Source organism: Medicago sativa, chromosome 7 (assembly GCF_051527215.1).
Source record: "Medicago sativa cultivar Bolivia chromosome 7, Bolivia_mono, whole genome shotgun sequence".
Taxonomy (NCBI): Eukaryota; Viridiplantae; Streptophyta; class Magnoliopsida; order Fabales; family Fabaceae; genus Medicago; species Medicago sativa.
In genome coordinates, this window is record NC_140755.1 from 14885745 (window position 1) to 14905004 (window position 19260).

Consider the following 19260-nt stretch of genomic DNA (forward strand, 5'->3'; position numbering starts at 1 on the left):
AGGACGCCTAAAAAGCCCAAAATACACAAATACCCCTCTTGCTTGGGGACCAAGCAACCGAAACCCAAGCCCATGGCAGGCTATAAATACTACTCTTGAGAGCATTCTCAAGGCATCTAATCATCAGTCTAAACCCTAGAATCCTAGTATTCCTTACCGTACTTTTCTGCAAGTACAGTTGGCGCCGTCTGTGGGGAAAGGTAAAACTAACCTGGACCACGTTCCTGGATCGCAAATCGTGATTTAGAAACCCTTAAACGAGACCTCTAAATCGTAAAACTCCTTTGCGATTTAGAAACCCTAACCCCTTTCGACCAACCTAAATCGCACCTCACGTACGATTTAGAGAAAAGCCTCTCATCATGGCAACAGCCGAAGAATTAGAATCCATGCGAACTCAACTCGCTCAGCTGAAGGATCACAACGATGCCCTTCAGGCCTCAATGGAGACCATGCAACAAAAGCAACTGGAGGAAAAAGCAGAATCACACCAGGGCGAGCTAGATGACCCTGAACCACAACCATTATCCGCTGAAATTTGGGACGCACCAGTTCCAGAGGGCTTCAAGCCCCCCCACCTATCCACCTTCGACGGAAAGAACGACCCCATGGAGCACGTCACGGCCTTCAATACTCGCATGGCGGTTGTCGGGGCTCCCGATTCTCTGAAGTGCAAATTACTAGCAGGTACTTTCACTGACGCCGCCTTACGCTGGTACATGAATCTCCCACGGTTCTCCATCCTCAGCTACCAGGACATGACCAGGAAACTCACACAACAGTTCTCCGCCAATCGACATCGCAAGGTCCCAGCAACTAGCCTCTTCAATGTACGACAAGGGCATAATGAATCCCTCAGAGACTACCTGGCCAGATTCAACGATACAACCATCAAGGTAATCAACCCCAACCAGGAAGTGTTCGTAGGAGCTTTCCAAAACGGACTAAGGGCAGGGCAGTTCAACGAGTCTCTAGCCCAAAAACCTGTGGATTCCATGGAAGAGGTTATAGCCAGGGCAGAATGCTACATCAAGGGCGAGGAGAGCAACGCAGAAAAGAAGGCCAGAGACGCCAAGGAGCGCGCAAGCAATCCAGAACGGCGACCTTATCAACCAGCAGCTGGCAGAGATCGCGCCCCCTACAGAAGGCCGGAGAGGCGACCATTCAACCCATATTCTCAAAGGGACTTCACACCCTTGAATACTAGACCAGAGCGGATCATGAAGGAGGTCTTAGAAGCAAGACTGATCCCAGAGCCCTTGCCAGCCCGAAGCCCCGTCATGGGAAGAGATGAAGATAAATGGTGCAAATATCATAAGGTACGAGGACACGACACAGACTCATGCATTCATCTTCGCCAAGAAATCGAGCGACTAATACAAAGTGGGAAGCTAAGAGGTTATGTCAGGGACAGAAGGGGCGAGAATAAACAAAAAACGGATCATAAAAAGGAGGAAGTGAATGACGAAAAAAGACACGCCATAAACACTATCTCAGGTGGCTTCGCCGGAGGCGGGGAGTCAAGTTCGTCGCGAAAGAAATATGTGAGACAGGTGATGCTATGCCAGGAATATGAAGAAACGGATCAGAAGCACGAACCAGAGGTATCATTCGCGCCCAAAGATTTTCGAGACGTGGTACCCCACGACGACGACCCCATGGTCGTCACTTTACAAATCTTCAAGTGGGACGTAAAACGGGTGTTGATAGACCCAGGAAGCTCTGCGGATATTCTTTACTATGACACATTTGATCGAATGGGGCTAGACCCGGAGCAGCTGCAACCTTTCAGAGGAACTCTGGCGGGCTTCACGGGCGAGCAGGTTCATGTGAGAGGATACATCACCCTAAAGACAACTTTCGGAAGCGGATCTCACGCCAAAACCATTCGAGTCAGGTACCTCGTCGTGAACTCGCCTAGCTCTTACAACATCATCATAGGTCGCCCTGCCTTCAACCTGTTGGGCGGATTCTTATCCACGAAGTATCTAGTAATGAAGTACCCTCTTGACTCTGGAAAAATTGGAACCATTCGAGGCGATCAAAAACTCGCCAGGGAGTGCTATCATAATAGTTTGCGTTTGCAAAAGACCAGAACTGAAGCCGTCGAACACCCAGGCGCCCCCTGCACTCTAACAAAAGTATCCCGCCACTCCTTCTTAAAGTTACTAGCGTAACTAGGAAAGAGCCTCTTCCCAGAGTGAGCAGAGATAGCTATCCAGGTTCCTTTATTAACGTCTTTGGTGCCATAAAATTGGAAAAAGACGGCGACAGAAGGCTCAAGACCCAGCGACTTACACAGAATTTCGAAGCCTCGAATGAACGCCCAGCTATTAGGAAAAATCTGTGTGGGCGCCACGTTCAGAAACTTTAATACGTCCATCTCAAAAGGCGTGAAAGGAATTTTCACGCCAAACTCCTCTAAAACGGCGGTATAAACAAAGTAGATTCGTCCCCCTCACCCGCCATCTCCTGATCACACACGCGTTCATCTGGGTCACAAGACAACAACACTACATCCTCTTCCCGGCCAGTGGCAGAAATATCGAACTTACTTCGAAATAAATCCATAACAGACACATCAACGTAAAGGGAATCTTCTAACAACACTTCCTCCGCAAACAAAGACATCCCTATTAGCCTAGAAGGTAACCTCTTTCCCTCCACGCGAGAAGTCCCCTGAAGTGGACGAATTTCCCAGCACTCGTCCTCCTTAGCTGCCCCTGAAGTGGCAGACAGAAACACACAATCACTATCACGACCTGAATTAGAACCTGACTCGCTCGAAAGGTCACTAAACAATTCTTCCCCGAATAACCCATCGTAATAAGCATCCCAATTGATAACCCCATCAGCACCAGTAGCGTGCCTCAGACACGCTTTCCTCAAATTCTCTTTTTCAATCGGATTACTGGGCTGGATCAGTTTCCCCCCACCGTCGCACTCTCTAATTAAAACCATATCCTATGCTAAATGTTTTCGCTCTAAACGTAAAGATACAGAAAAGGGAAAAATGAAGGGATAAGTAGTCAAAGTACCTGCGAGAGCGTGGAAAGCAGACCTTCGGATGCTATAAACCAACGAACAAAAAGAGAAGAGAACCGGAGGAGAAGGCAGCAAGAAGCGTCGGGAAAATGAAAAGTGGAGAAATGGAAACCTAGAAAATTCGTTTTTAAAGAAAGCCAAAGGTCGCCTCGGGAAGCGTGTCAGGCACAGTTAAGATCAAGACACGTGGCGGTCATCGACGATTAATGGAATATCAAAGGTCTGTGAATACACCAAGAACGCCCTGGGAAACTCGCCACACAAGAGGGACATGCAAGATCGCCTAATGGCGACCCCCTTCGAACGAAACACACACAAAGCAAACCCGGTTCACGACATCATCACTTCGCCTTGTCCCAAGACTCGTGCTTGGGGGGCTGTGGACCGTCATCATATTCCTAGTTGAATCAAATAAACCCAGAAAGACTCTTCGCACGACATCATCACTTCGCCTTGTCCCAAGACTCGTGCTTGGGGGGCTGTGGACCGTCATCATATTCCTAAAAGCGTAAAGCCCTCCAAAGAAAGGCTTTGAGCCCTCCAGAAGGATTCCTGAGTCCTGGCGCGCCCCCTAAAGGGCGCCGCCTCATTAAACTTCTAGAAGCCTCTAGAGGACGCCTAAAAAGCCCAATATACACAAATACCCCTCTTGCTTGGGGACCAAGCAACCGAAACCCAAGCCCATGGCAGGCTATAAATACTACTCTTGAGAGCATTCTCAAGGCATCTAATCATCAGTCTAAACCCTAGAATCCTAGTATTCCTTACCGTACTTTTCTGCAAGTACAAACACAAATTTTTTTTTTACATTTCATCTAATGTTTATTTAGAACAGGGCATCGGTCCACCCTTATATATAAGTAGACTATATTAAATAAATTGTTTTTAAGTATATATTTATACCAATATAAATTGATAAAAAAATAATTAATACAATTATATATATACTTTTTTCTATAAAGTTTATTTAGAACAGGGCTTCGGTCCACCCTTATATATAAATAGACTATATTAAATAAATTGTTTTTAAGTATATATATTTATACCAATATAAATTGATAAAAAAATAATTAATACAAATATATATATATATATATATACTTTTTTCTATAAAAAAAGTATATATATTTTTATTAATTTTTATTTTATCGGTGTATTAAAAAAAGTTGTATTTAAATATAAGTGTAATGTTTTGTCAAAAAAATAAAATAAATAAGTGTGATGTTTTTTTACTAGCATGGGGTTTTTTTTTTAAGAACTTTGATCATAGTTTAATATTTGAATTTTGTTCTAAAAAAAACATTTGATCAAACATACAAATAATTTCTTGTTACCAATTATTAATTGTGTTAATGAAACATAAATGTTGATTGAAAGCACAAAAGGAAACCTAATATTGTTAAAATGATCAAGAATGGTGAGGTACATGATTATTGATAAGACTTAAATGTAATCCATTAGATTAAGAGAAAATTAAAGGTGGAGATGTGGAGTAACTCTTTAGAGTTACTCTTTAGAGTTACTCTTGGAGTCAATATATCCCTCCCCTATATATATATATATATATATATATATATATATATATATATATATATATATATATATATATATATATATATGAGAAGGGCTAGCAACACTCTCTTTTGTACACTCTCTCTAATACTCACTCTTTTATTGGTTTAAATCATTGTGGTTCTACAATTCGGAAATAGAACTCATAGTGGGGGACATACATTGATTTCATCCAATGAAAGAGTGACTGAGAAAGAGAGTGTTGGAAAGTGAGTGTTGCTAGCATTCATATATATATATATATATATATATATATATATATATATATATATATATATATATATATATATATATATATAGACACACACACATCTTCATATCCAAAACTAGCTTTTAGTAGTAAGACTCATGCCCATTTAACATGACATCAGCTGGATTAAGGATGAGAATTCTACTCTTTACCCAAATGCAAAGACCAAAATGCTTATACGTGAGTTAGGTCACGCTAGTGTTAATTTTGTGTGACTTAACATATGCAGCGTGAGTTAAGTCACGCTGAAAATTAACACTATGACAAAAGTGAGGTCCAATGATCCACATGACTACCAAAGTGGGACCCATATTAATTATTTATGACAAAATTGGGATCAAATGATCCACATGACTTTGAATTGACAAAAAGCAGCACCATATAACTTTGAATTGAATTCAGCACTGCAGAAATGACAAAAAGAAAGCAATGTCACAACGTGAGTTATTAATTGAATATATTAGTTTCTAAAGTTGGATAAGAATTACTGTAACATATTGCTTGCTTTCATCATGTGATGCGTTATGTGTGGTTGATTGTAACACAAGTATCTAACAAAACCATCATGTGAACTCATAAAGTTAAAACTTGTATTTTGAACTAACGTGAGTTAACTCACGCGGGGGTATAACACCAGTGTGGCTTAACTTACGTAGAGGCATTTTGGTCTTTTCAGTTGGGAATGAGTAAAAATTGTTGGGTCAAGAGCAGAATTCTAAGGATGAATATATGGGATGGATCCATGACCCACGTTAGGTGTGAGAGTGCATATTAGAGTTGTATATGAATTCAACATTGCTAAAATTCCTGGACTATTGTATGTATGCAAATTCTTGAACACCTTCATCTTTAACTAGTTAGATAAGACTCAAATCCATTTAATAATATTGTCACGTTCAATTACCCCATGTATCAATGCATCATATCATATATAGCATATTCTTTATAGCCAAGCTACCCATAAAAAATGGATGGAATGAATAAAGAAATTGAATGCAAGACAAGTGTTCCTAATAGTGTCATTTTATTTGGTGGGGGAAGGGACAAGAGAGTGAGTGAAAGAACAATTTGTTAATGTACCCCAAATTATTCTTTGATTCGTTATATATTGATGAATTAGATTGGCACAAAATAGCATCATTTTATTCTTTAAGAAAAATGAAGGGATTTTTTTCTCTAGTGTTGTTGATAACATTATTCATCACACCACTCCATAACAAGGTTGCTGCTTCTTTGGATTCCAAGTTGAAGAACAACAATACACAAGATCAAAGATGCATTGGCTTTCACTGCTTAGTCACCGGCGACGACGAAACTGATTTGTTCATTGATCAAAGAGGACCTAGCAGAATGCTTGCTACTAATAATAATCAAGTAACTCTACAAACAGAGAATTCAGGTCAACAATCACCTAATTGTCAGCCAAATGGTTTGCAGGGTTCAAGTTCATGTCTTGCCAGTCCTCAGTACAATCAAGAAGGACATGCTTGCGAACCCACAAATAGAGCATATCCCTGCAGGCGGTGAACAATATGGTTTATTTTTTTTTTGACTCAATTATTTGTCTTTCATTAAATGGTTTCCATATTTCAATTTTCAAGTTGAATGATGTAAGGTTTCACATTTTTTACTTAGGTTTTGTTAAAATATGTATTTCTATGATTACGATGAATTGTTATGAAGAATAATTCTATCAATCTATGGTAGTGAGTGACTTCTGCGATACACTATTAAGTTATTGTGCAACTAGCTAGCAAATTTATTTTGTGGTGTATAATCAAATAAATTGATTCTAATGATTATTTACAATTGTTTTCGAGAGGATTCAAACTCAACATCTTGAGATTAGATTTATAGGCTCTTAACCAAGTAATTGAACTTAAGTAGTTAATGAGCTCAATCAATAACAAATTGATTAAGAGAACTGAGTTTGATTTCAAGATAAAATAATTTTTTGCAAGACTTTACTTATATTTCAGTCAAACTCTAAGTCACGAGGAACCCATGTGAGTACCGAATGGTTAAACCATAAAAATAAATAAAAGGATAAGCTCTTATCACTACATTAAGCACCTCAAGTGTAAATTAGCATTTAAAATGTATGATAAATATAAAATAACATAAAATATTTTTATTACAATGAGAAAACGTGGTCCAACAATCAAAATATTTTTATATCATTTGCGTTAGATAAGTTTGGATTCCTAGCAATAGAGATTGTTAACCTTCTACTATAGTTGATAATGAATCAAACTAACTAACTAATGACGGAAACAGAAATTTTGACTTGCGGGGGCAAGATTTTATATGATAAATTTTTATACAAATTTTTGCAATGCAAAAGTGATAAAATAATAACATTATTATCATTTAACAAAATACCTGACATTATAAATATTATATCGTAATATATTGGAAAAATTAAAGATTCGTTAATTTCTACAAATTAAAATTGTTATTTATGTGTCTTTATATTTAAAAAGTATGGTAAAAATCATTTAAAATTTCATCTCAAATGCATTTACACATTTGATTTTATAAAATTCATGAAAAATAATCTTTTGATAGCATAAGTTCTCATTTAATGGGGGAAATCTATTATTTTAAGAGGGAACAATAGCTAAAATATCAAAGATTTTACAAATAATATAGAAAAAGTTGTGGGGGCAATTGCCCCCAATTTACTCTATGTACATCCGTCCCTGAAACTAACTCGAAAATATTATGACACTCGATTCAGTAAAAATTATGTTGAATTTGTTTCATTAACCAAATGAATCAGGCTTGAGTTAAAAGTTAAACTCGTTAAAAGTTAACCCCTCTATATTTTAACGGTTGTTTTGTCCAATTTTATTATTAACAAAGCTCCCTTTGTAATTGGGTAAGAGATTAAAAGGGTCAAAATAATATGAAATACATCTATTAAACTTATTTAAATAAATAATAACAATTTGGGGTAACTAAAGCTACACCTTTGAACTCATATTTTCTCCTTTGCGTTCATTTAAATTGGCACCGTTCGTCTCATCCCACTTCAGAGTGGACTTAAATGGGACAAATCTAAATGTGACGGGCCGTCTCGCTTTGTCATTTATAGATGTTCTACGTATATTAGAGTATATTGAATAAACCGTAGTTAATATTACTGAATAACTTGTAGTTAATTAGTTGGTTGGTTAGGTAGTTAAGAGTTAGTTATGTTGGAACAAAATGTGTTTAACAATGAACCTTAAAGAGTTTTGATGATAACAAGGTATTAAAAATTGTAAATTGGACTAGCTAATATTTGTTCAAGTGTACAGGACCATAATTAAAAAAGGTTACATCATTTATTGGTTCTGAATGAGCAAATAAAGAGCAAAAGGAATCAACAAAATTGAAGCTTAGTGATTCTGAAGGCAACTCGCTCCTGAAGAGAAAAAGCGCTCCTGAAGAAAAGCTGCTCCTGAAGTTAGTAAAGTGCTCCTGAAGAATAGTGCTCCTGAAGACAAGAGGTCCAGAAGCCACATCATCAGAAGCTGCGTTATCAGAAGCTGTATCATTCAGAAGCTGCATCATCAGAAGCCATGTTATTAGAAGCTGCGTCATCAGAACTCATTTCACCAGAAGCTGAAGATCAACTGGATTTGCAAAAGATTCAAGGATTGAAGAATCATCACTGCAAAAGCTGTCTATTGGATTCGAAAACACAACAAAAGATTAGTGGAATCTTGCAACGGTCATTTCAAAGATGTTTGAAGGCTTGTGCTTGCAATTTTGGACGAAAGCGTTGACATTGTACTTTGTACGAACTGTACAACCTGTTATACCCTAATTTTGGACCTAAAAATACTAGCTCAATTCTTCTTTTCTTGCATTTAAAACCATCTAAAAGGTTTTTCTTGCATTTCAAGTCATTTGAATTTGTCTCTGATCAATTGCATCTTTCTCTGCATTTTATTTCAATATTATTTGCAAAATTCATGAAAAAGGGTATTTTAGTCATTTCATGCATTCAAACTCATTTTAGTCCTTGGAAATTGTTTGAGTCTTTTCAATTGGTTTGTATAAATTCTTGTTTAATTCCATGTTAAAATCCATGTTTAAAAAAATTACATTTGAGTCAGTTTAAGTCAGTTTAGCCCCTAGGGGCATTTTAGTCATTTCCTGTGTTAAAATTCCTTTTAACCTTGAAAAATTGTCTCTGAGTCTTTTCAATTTGTTGTATAAGTCTTTGTATCAATTCCATGTTAAAATCCATTTCAAAAATTGCATTTGAATCATTTTGAGTCAGTTTAGTCCCTAGGGGCATTTTGGTCATTTCACACAAAATTTTGACAGAGAGAGGTTACTTTGAAGTACCTCATTTATGTAATTGGTTCATTTTAGTCCTTTTGTTGATTCTATTTTTAGTTTCACTTTACGTTAATTTTCAATTTACTTTTTTAATCAATTTTAGTTTTAATTGCATTTTAATCCTCAAAAGTCTTGTTATTTGCATTTTGGTCCTGTGTAGTTTGTTATTTTGCAGGTCAAAGTTGGTCAAAGTTAGTTAGGGTCCAAGTGCCACATGGCATCACATCATTGGGCAAGCATCCTACTTGGCATTCTATAAATAGGTCACATGGGTCAAAGAGTCAACACAACTAATTATTCAATCATTTTTCTCACAAATCCACAAAAATCACAAAATCATTTTCTCTCAATTTTCCCTCTCTTCTAACAACTTTCTCTCTCTTCTAACTAACTTCCACCATAGCCAAAAGCTTCAACAACCTCCATAACCACCACATCTCCACCATAACCACCTTCAACCACCACCTCCTTCATCCCTAACAACCCCAAATCTCACACCAATCCATCTTCTTCTTCTTCTTCTTCTTCAACGATTCTTCATTCAATCCCTTCAATAAATATATTCCTCTATTCAATCTTGAAACAACTCAAATGGATTCATTCGAACCAAACACAGATTCAACTCATTCAAACACATCAACAACACCGATTTTCAAAACTCAGTCAACAACAATGATATAAACACGAAGCCGTTTCCGTCTCTAGCCTCAACCGACATCATCATCTAGTTTTACAACAATTGAATCGGCCTCAAGGGTTTACGGAACTGGATCGAGCAAGATAAGAAACAAGAGATGAGGGAGAAGAAGTCCGAAACCGAAATCGGAAACAGAGAGGAGAGAAGCTAAGGCTGAGAACGTGAAGGAATCAAAGAAGAAGGAGGGAGAAAGAACATAGACGAAGCCAGAAGCTGATTTCGAAGAAGATTAGATCAGAGGTATCCTTGAAGTATTCCCTTCTATTTTCTCCTATTTAACCCTAAGGTATTACCACTTTCTCTTTTTTTGGTTCAATTTTTGTTGAATCTCCCTCTGATCTGTAATTTGTACTGCTTTGTTAAACTCTGCGCATGAAATCAATTGCCTGGAATTCGTACCTATGCTTGTTTGTTCCTTTTGGCTTGAAAATCTTTTTGTGAAGAATTGGTTTAGGTTTATGTTTGTTAAGCCGTTAGAAATTTTTTGAAAACATGAAGAAACAAGAAGGGGACTGTGTGTTGTTGTTGGGAACGGGAAAGAAGAGAAGAAGAAAGTTACGTAGTTTTTTCTTTCAACACAACCAAACCCTTTTATACCTCACCCAACCGACCTGGGTTTTCTTTGACCCATAACCCATGTGCAAACCGATCCATACCCATAACCCTACTCGTTTTTTCATCTTGGATTGGGCTTGGGCCTTGATTGTTTGCAGTTTTCGTTTTGATTGAATTTTCTTGCTAATTCTACACTGCCTAATGCTTTTTACACCCCTGTTCGCTCAAAAAGACTCTTGAAAAATTCCACAAAATTCTAGTAACCTTCTTGATGCATTTTTGATAATTTTTGATGTATCTTGCATGTTAAATCTTGATCACAACATGTGAAAAATATTTTGGTCTTTTATTAATTCCATGTGTTAATTTTTGTTCAAATCTTGATAAGAATTTCTAAAAGTTTTGTGAAGTTGTTGTGATCAATTATTGGCATTTGATACTTGTTTTTGGAATGCAATTACATGTTGGAACTTGCTTCAAAATGTATGTGTTTATGCTTTGTGAGTTTGTGCACTTTTTGTTAAGTTTTTTGTGAATTTGTGATGTGATTTTGAACTTGGATTTTGGTGCATAAATGTGGCTTTGAGTATGTAATTTTTGGAGTGAGTTTGACTATTAGATGTGATGTATGCTTGCTGTTTTTGGGTTAGTTTTGTGAATCTTGTGTTTGTTAAATAATGTGAAGTATACTTGTGAATTGAAGCGCATAAAAAGGAAAAACTTGCAATCTTTATATTCTTTGGTATAGTTAATGACCTTTAATTCTCATGTCTTTTCCTTGAACTAAGTCACTCAAAACTTCTCTAATATCATGAGGATTTAGGCCTTTAACCTTACCTTAGAATGGTATTAAAAGTAAAGTTTCTTTTATCACTTTTAGTTAATGTTGCTTGTTACCTCATTTTCAAGTTACATTTACTTTACTATGCCTTTAGTATGTTGTTTCTATTTCACTTATGCTACTAACCTTTTTTGTTTCATGTCTTATCTCCATAGCATTTCACATCATATTTTCATCTCTTATTTCTTGCACTTTAAACTTTGCTAAGACTTAGCATGTAAAAACTTAGGGATTTTGTAAATTCCTTTATGCTTTTAAATTCTTGCAAGACCATAGCATGTATTTAGGCCAATGATGTAAAGGACAATGGACTCTAATGATGTACACCGACACAAGCACCGACACATGCACACGCATCACATAGATACTTTAGATGTATATTTAGGATATGCATGCCTTAGATGTATGTTTAGGGAATGTATGCTTAGATGTATGTTTAGGAACTTTGAAACTTAGACAAAAAAATCTTTTTTCCAAAAATATGAATAACATCACCCAAATATTTTTCTAAATAAACCTTGGGATCAAAATCCCATTGAATTTTCCTTTCATTTTCTTAAACAAAAATCTTAATGAATTCTAATAATACTTTGACTTTCTTTACAAAATAACTAACTTCACCTCACATTTTCTAAATCTCATGCCCTTGAGGCCTCTCTCTCTTATTCTTAAAAATTCCCTTTTTCAAAACTAAAATCAATCAACAAAAACAAAAACATTTTTGGAAGAGAACTACGGTGGATTTGATCCCTTAAAAGGGTACGTAGGCAAGGAATCAAAATTCCTTCAATTCAAATAAAATAAAAATTCAAACACTTTTTTCTCCCTCCAATTCTTCACTTAGTAAACTCTTAGGCGTAAATATCATTTTTCAAATAGCATTTAAAATAAAAGCGCGCGCGTAGAAAAGTAAAGACGGTTCCTATAGGATACTATAGTCGTTATGGGTGCCTAACACCTTCCCGTAGTGAAAACAACTCCCGGACATCGATTCTCAAGGGTTTTTCTTATTTTTCCCTTCCCAAGAAAAAATGAGATATCAAAGGTTAAAAAGGTTCAAACTTAATCAATGTTTGACACCCGAAAAACCAAGATAAAACACAACCACCTTCTCCACTACTCTGTTTTGTGTCCACGCTACAAGACAAGAAAACAGCTCCAGATTACGGCTTCACCTGCATAGATGTTCCTTTGGATAAGGAATGGATTTCAAATTGGTTCTTCATAGGACAACAACCAAATCAGGCAAAAGATCATTGGTGAAAGATCAAGCTTCAACAACGACTCTTTGATGTGTTGGCAATTTCACAACGTCTCTTTCACACCTCTATATAAAGGAGTGAAGACTTAAAGATTTGGCAATGCTGAACGAAAGACTCACAACATTTTTACAAGTGCCAAACCTCTGCTGAAATTGTTCTGCATTCACTTAGAATTTCTGTGTCTCAAAGTTTCATTTTAGAAATTCTTAAGTCATTGAGTCTGTATCTGATTTGTATTGTGAGCACCTCTGATTGTATATCAAGTGTTCAACCTTAAACAATTTTCTGTCTAATTTTGTTTAGTTAGAAGTCTCTTGCAGTTGTGCTTGAGCAGGAAGTCTCTTGATTGTGTTCTTGAGCAAAGGAAGTCTCTTGCTTGTGTGCTTGAGCAAAGGAAGTCTCTTGCTTGTGTGCTTGAGCAATTGTAATCAGATATTACTCTTAGTGAAATCTCCTTGGAAGTGCAAGGGGGACTGGACTACTTCCGGATTGTGGAAGGAACCAGTATAATTGCTTTATATCGTTCTTCTTCTCTCTCTCTGTTTTATTCCGCTACATTTAGATTCTGATTACCACTTCAGAAGCTGTTTCACTTAGCTTCTGACCAGTGTGTTCAGTTTGTAGGAGAAACGAAGAATTTTCCAAAACACAATTCAACCCCCCTTCTTGTGTTTTTCTCACCTTCAATTGGTATCAGAGCGTTGGTCTGTTGTGTAACACTTAACCGTGCAACAGTCAAAGATCTGAGAAAAACATGTCTACTCCTCCTCCCACTGGTTCTGGTGATACTAGCTATAAAAATGTTTCACATGATTATAGTGATAGTAAGAAATCCAGTGTTGGAAAGATTCCAAAGTTCAACGGAGATGCTGAAGAATTTTCTTGGTGGAAAACCAACTTCTATAGTTATATCATGAGCTTAGATGAAGAATTATGGGATATACTAGAAGATGGTGTTGGTGACTTAGTCCTTGATGAAGAAGGAGCTGCTGTGGATAGAAAGAAACATACTCCTGAGTTGAAGAAACTCTACAAGAAGCATCATATTATCAGAGGAGCACTTGTCACTGCTATTCCTAAAGCAGAGTATATGAAGATGAGTGGAAAGTCCACTGCCAAAGCTATGTTTGCTTCTCTCTGTTCAAACTACGAAGGCAGCAAGAAGGTCAAAGAAGCAAAGGCTCTCATGCTTGTACATCAGTATGAGTTATTCAAGATGAAGGATGATGAAACTATTGAGGAGATGTACTCAAGGTTTCAAACCTTAGTCTTTGGGCTACAAATCCTGAAGAAGAGTTATGTTGCTTCTGACCATGTGAGCAAGATACTCAGAAGCTTGCCCGTCAGATGGAGACCAAAGGTGACTGCCATTGAGGAAGCTAAAGATTTAAACACTTTAAGTGTTGAAGATCTTGTTAGTTCTCTCAAAGTTCATGAGTTAAGTCTTAATGAACATGAGTCTACTAAGAAGAGTAAATCAATAGCTCTTTCATTCAAAGGTAAGTCATCAAAAGCTCTCAAAGTGGTTAAATCCGAAGAAGAAGATCAATCAAGTTCAGATTCTGAACCAGATCCTGCTGAGATGGCTATGCTCTCCAACAGACTTCAGTATCTGGCCAAGAAGAACAGAAAGTTTCAAGCCAGAAGGGGTAACTCCAGAAGCTCAAGAAAAGAATATCAGAAGGGATTCTTCAACGGTAAGAAGCCTGGACACTTCATTGTTGAATGTCCTGATCTTCAGAAGGAGAAATCAAAGGACAAGTCAAGGAAGTCAACATTCAAACCAACCAAATTCAAGAGACAGATTAAGCAGAGTTTAATGGCAACCTGGATGATTTGGGAAGTGAATCTAGATCTGATAAAGAGGAAGCTGATGAAAATGCAAAGGTAGCTGTTGGGTTGGTAGCAACAGTAACTTCAGAAGCTGGATCAGATTCAGACTCAGAAGATGAAAACGAGGTATATTCCAAAATTCCCAGAGATGAACTTGTTGAGTCACTTAAAGAACTTCTTACACATTTTGAAGTAAGAACCAATGAGTTGAAGGATTTAAAAGAAAAATATGCTGATTTGGTAAAACAGCAAAAATCAACTCTATTGGATCAGAAAGCTTCTGAACAAGGACTTAGGGGCTTTGACTTCATGTGTAAAACGTATGAAGATCAGCTCAGGTTCTTATGTCAGAAGCTACAAGAAAAGTGTAATGAAAAACCTTTAAGTAACCATGAAATTGCTCTTGAAGATTTTATTATATCTGGCATTGACAGAAGCAGAGTGGCTTCTATGATTTATAGCATTTACAAGAACAATGGAAGAGGAATTGGTTTTCCAGAAGTGAAACTTGAGAAAATCAATATAAAATCTTGTTGTGAATGCATCAAGGAAGGTCTGAAAACCTTCTTTGTACCAGAAGGTGCTGAGTTGAAAACTGTTGTTCAGTCAGAACCTGAAGCTTCTAGTTCTAAGGCTAAGATTACTTCAAAGCCAAAGAACTCTAAGTCAAAGGCTATGATCAAATCTGATTCCAAGACTTCAAAGGTTAGGATCCTGAAAAGATCAGAACCTATTCCTCAGAGTCTGGTGAAACCAAAATCTGAGGTTCTGAAGTCTAAATTTCAGAAGAAGACAATTACTGCTTCTGAAGTACCAAAACCTAAGGTGATGGATAATCAGAAGCAACCCAACTCACAGCACAAGGTACAAGGAGCGAAGAGTAAAGCCTTAAGTACTAACCTTCCAGGACCCATAGGACAATGGGTACCTAAGTCTAAAAATGTCAATAATGCAGGTATGTCTAAGAGCAGTGCCAAAGAAAAAATCATGGTACCTAGACAGTGGTTGCTCAAGACACATGATAGGAGAGAAGTCCATGTTCCTCAGCCTAACAATGAAAGAGGGAGGAAATGTGAAGTTTTGAGGCAACCAGTCAGGCAAGATCATAGGTACAGGAACTATTGGTAATTCCTCTACCTCAATTAATAATGTATGGTTGGTAGATGGTCTTGAACATAACCTTTTGAGCATTAGTCAATTTTGTGATAATGGTTATGATGTGCTTTTTGAGAAAACCAACTGTACTGTAATCAACAAGGAAGACAAATCCATTGTGTTCAAGGGAAAGAGAGTTGATAATGTCTATAAAATTAATTTTTCTGAACTAGCTGATCAGAAGGTGATTTGCCTTCTATCAGTGAATGATAAGAAATGGATGTGGCACAGAAGTTTGGGACATGCTAACTGGAGGTTAATCTCTAATCTTAGTAAGTTACAACTTGTCAAAGGGCTACCAGACATTGAATATCATTCAGATGCACTTTGTGGTGCATGTCAGAGAGGGAAAATTGTGAAATCATCTTTTAAAACCAAAGACATTGTTTCAACCTCCAGACCCTTAGAATTACTCCATATTGATTTATTTAGACCAGTGAGTACTGCATCCCTATATGGAAGTAAATATGGGTTAGTCATTGTCGATGATTACAACAGATGGACTTGGGTGAAATTCATAAAGAGTATAGATGTTGCATGTGATGTATTCAGTAGTTTCTGCACCCAAATTCAATCTGAAAAATAATCAAAGATTTTGAAAGTCAGAAGTGATCATGGTGGAGAGTTTGAAAATGAGCCATTTGAAGCTTTTTGTGAAAAACATGGAATTGTCCATGAATTCTCTTCTCCTAGAACTCCACAACAAATGGGGTTGTAGAGAGAAAGAATAGAACTTTACAAGAAATGGCCAGAACCATGATCCATGAAAACAATTTACCAAAACATTTTTGGGCAGAAGCAGTGAATACAACATGTTATGTTCAAAACAGGATCTATATTAGACCTATTTTGGAGAAAACAGCATATGAACTCTTTAAAGGAAGAAAAACCAATATCTCTTACTTTCATCGATTTGGATGTACATGTTACATTCTGAACAACAAGCTCTACCTAAAGAAATTTGATGCCAAGGCCCAAAGAGGAATCTTCTTAGGTTACTCTGAAAGGTCAAAGGCATACATAGTGTATAATTCAGAGACACTCTGTGTGGAAGAATCTATGCTTGTTAAATTTGATGACAAAGAGCTTGAAGATAAAACTTCAAAGCAAGATGAAAGTGTTGCAGAGATACAGGTTCCTGAAGCTACTCCAGAACCTGATCAGATAGCTGAATCAGAAGAAAGTCCAGAAGTTGAACCCACATCAGAAGCGCAAGATGAAACTGCTTCTGATGAAGCATAAGATGGCTCACATCAAGAAGATCCTCCCTGAAACACTTTCAAGCACAAATCTTCACATCCTGAGGAACTAATCATTGGAAACAAAGATAGTCCAAGGAGAACAAGATCATACTTCAGACAAGAAGAATCAATGATTGGACTGATCTCAATGATTGAACCTACAAAAGTTGAAGAAGCACTTTCAGATGATGGATGGATCTTAGCTATGCAAGAAGAGTTGAATCAATTTCAAAGAAATGATGTGTGGGATCTGGTACCCAAACCTCAGCACAAGAACATTATTGGAACAAAATGGGTATTCAGAAACAAGCTGAATGAGCAAGGAGAAGTAACAAGAAACAAAGCCAGACTTGTTGCACAAGGGTATAGTCAACAAGAAGGCATTGATTACACTGAAACATTTGCTCCAGTTTCAAGATTGGAAGCAATCAGGTTACTTCTTTCCTATGCAGTTAATCATGGCATAATATTATATCAAATGGATGTCAAGAGTGCATTTCTTAATGGAGTCATAGAAGAAGAAGTGTATGTCAAACAACCTCCTGGATTTGAGGATATTAAATATCCTGACCATGTTTTTAAACTGAAGAAATCACTATATGGCTTGAAACAAGCTTCCAGAGCTTGGTATGATAGACTAAGTAATTTCTTAATCAAAAAAGATTTTAAAAGAGGACAGGTTGATACAACACTCTTCAGAAGGATCCTTGGGAAAGATATTCTTGTTGTGCAAATATACGTTGATGATATAATATTTGGTTCTACTAATGCATCTCTTTGCAAGGAATTTTCTAAGTTAGTACAGGATGAATTTGAAATGAGCATGATGGGAGAACTGAAGTTCTTCCTGGGCATTCAAATTAATCAAAGCAAAGATGGAGTCTATGTTCATCGATCAAAGTATACAAAGGAGCTTCTGAAGAAGTTCAAGCTTGAAGAATGTAAAGTGATGAACACTCCAATGCATCCTACGTGCACCTTAAGCAAAGAAGATGAAGGAGCTAAAGTTGATCAGAAGCTGTATAGAAGTATGATTGGTTCTTTGTTATACATTACTGCATCTAGGCCATATATTTTATTCAGTGTATGCTTGTGTGCAAGATTCCAATCAGATCCTAGAGAATCTCATATGACTGCTATCAAGAGAATCTTCAGGTATTTGAAAGGAACAACTAATCCTGGACTCCTTTATAGGAAATCCTTAGATTATAAGCTAACTGGATTCTGTGATGCTGATTATGCTAGTGATAGGATTGAAAGAAAGTCAACCAGTGGCAATTGTCAATTTCTGGGTGATAATCTTATATCCTGGGCTAGCAAAAGACAAACAACTATTGCTATGTCTACAGCAGAAGCAGAATACATTTCAGCTGCAAGTTGTTGTACACAACTACTTTGGATGAAACATCAGTTGCAAGACTATCAGATAACTGCTAACAATATTCCCATCTATTGTGATAATACTGCTGCTATTTGTTTGTCTAAAAATCCAATTTTGCATTCAAGAGATAAGCACATTGAAATCAAACACCATTTTATCAGAGATTATGTTCAAAAAGGAATTTTAGATATACAATTCATTGATACTGAAAATCAATGGGCTGATATATTTAGTAAACCTTTAACGGTTGAAAGATTTGATTTTATAAAGAAAAATTTGGACATGCACTTTGTGTCTGATTAAATGATTTCTTGCTCCTGAATAGGATTTTAGGTTCTGAAGTTAGTTCAGAAGCAGTAGTCCATCAGTAGCTCTTTATTGAGGTTCTGAGGAAAACTCGCTTCTGATGATGACGTCAGCATCTGAAGTCCAGAAGCTGGATTTTATGCTTCTGAATAGTTGAGTTAGTGTAAACGTTGGGAGTTACTTTTTACGGTAACTTCTGGCCCACTAACTTGGTAGTTACTCTGTGAACTTCTGACGTGGCCTGTATGTATTGGTATATAACTAAAAAGGGCAATAATGATTTAATAGCTTTGAAAAGTACTTTCACGCGCACCCAATTTTGTCATTAATGTTATGTTTGTTTGTCTCTTTTGAATTGCAATCGTTTTACTTTTAACACTTTGTCAATTCACACACTACTCACTCACAACAAACACATTTGCTCTCAAACCTTTTGCAAAGTAAGCGCATTTTCTCAACCCTAGAACCCTAAAATCATCAACTTTTTCAAATCTTCTTCAATCATCAAATGACGTCATCAAGCTCAAAAGTTTCAGAGTCTACTTCAAACATGCAAGGCGCATCAGAATCAGGGTCCGTGTACAAAGAGAAGACTATGGATATTCCATGGAAATCCATAATAGTTCAAATAGAATCACCGGTGGACTTCGCTTCACTCAAGAAGTACGAAGTAGATATGGAAGGTTTGGTAGATACTCAGAAGCTATCTGAGTATTTCAAGATGCTGAATGGGCCAACTTATGTAAACTTGGTCAAGGATTTCTGGTTAAGGGCTGAGGTGTACAAT

At 36.9% G+C, this 19260-nt stretch overlaps 1 protein-coding gene across 1 annotated transcript; it reads left to right on the forward strand.

Annotated features, from left to right (window-relative positions):
- The first annotated feature begins 362 nt into the window (after positions 1 to 362).
- Positions 363 to 2177, forward strand: LOC146904501 (uncharacterized). Its single transcript, XM_085728300.1, has one exon. It carries the CDS (start codon positions 363 to 365, stop codon positions 2175 to 2177), a length of 1815 nt encoding a protein of 604 aa, XP_085584426.1.
- Positions 2178 to 19260: the final 17083 nt, after the last annotated feature.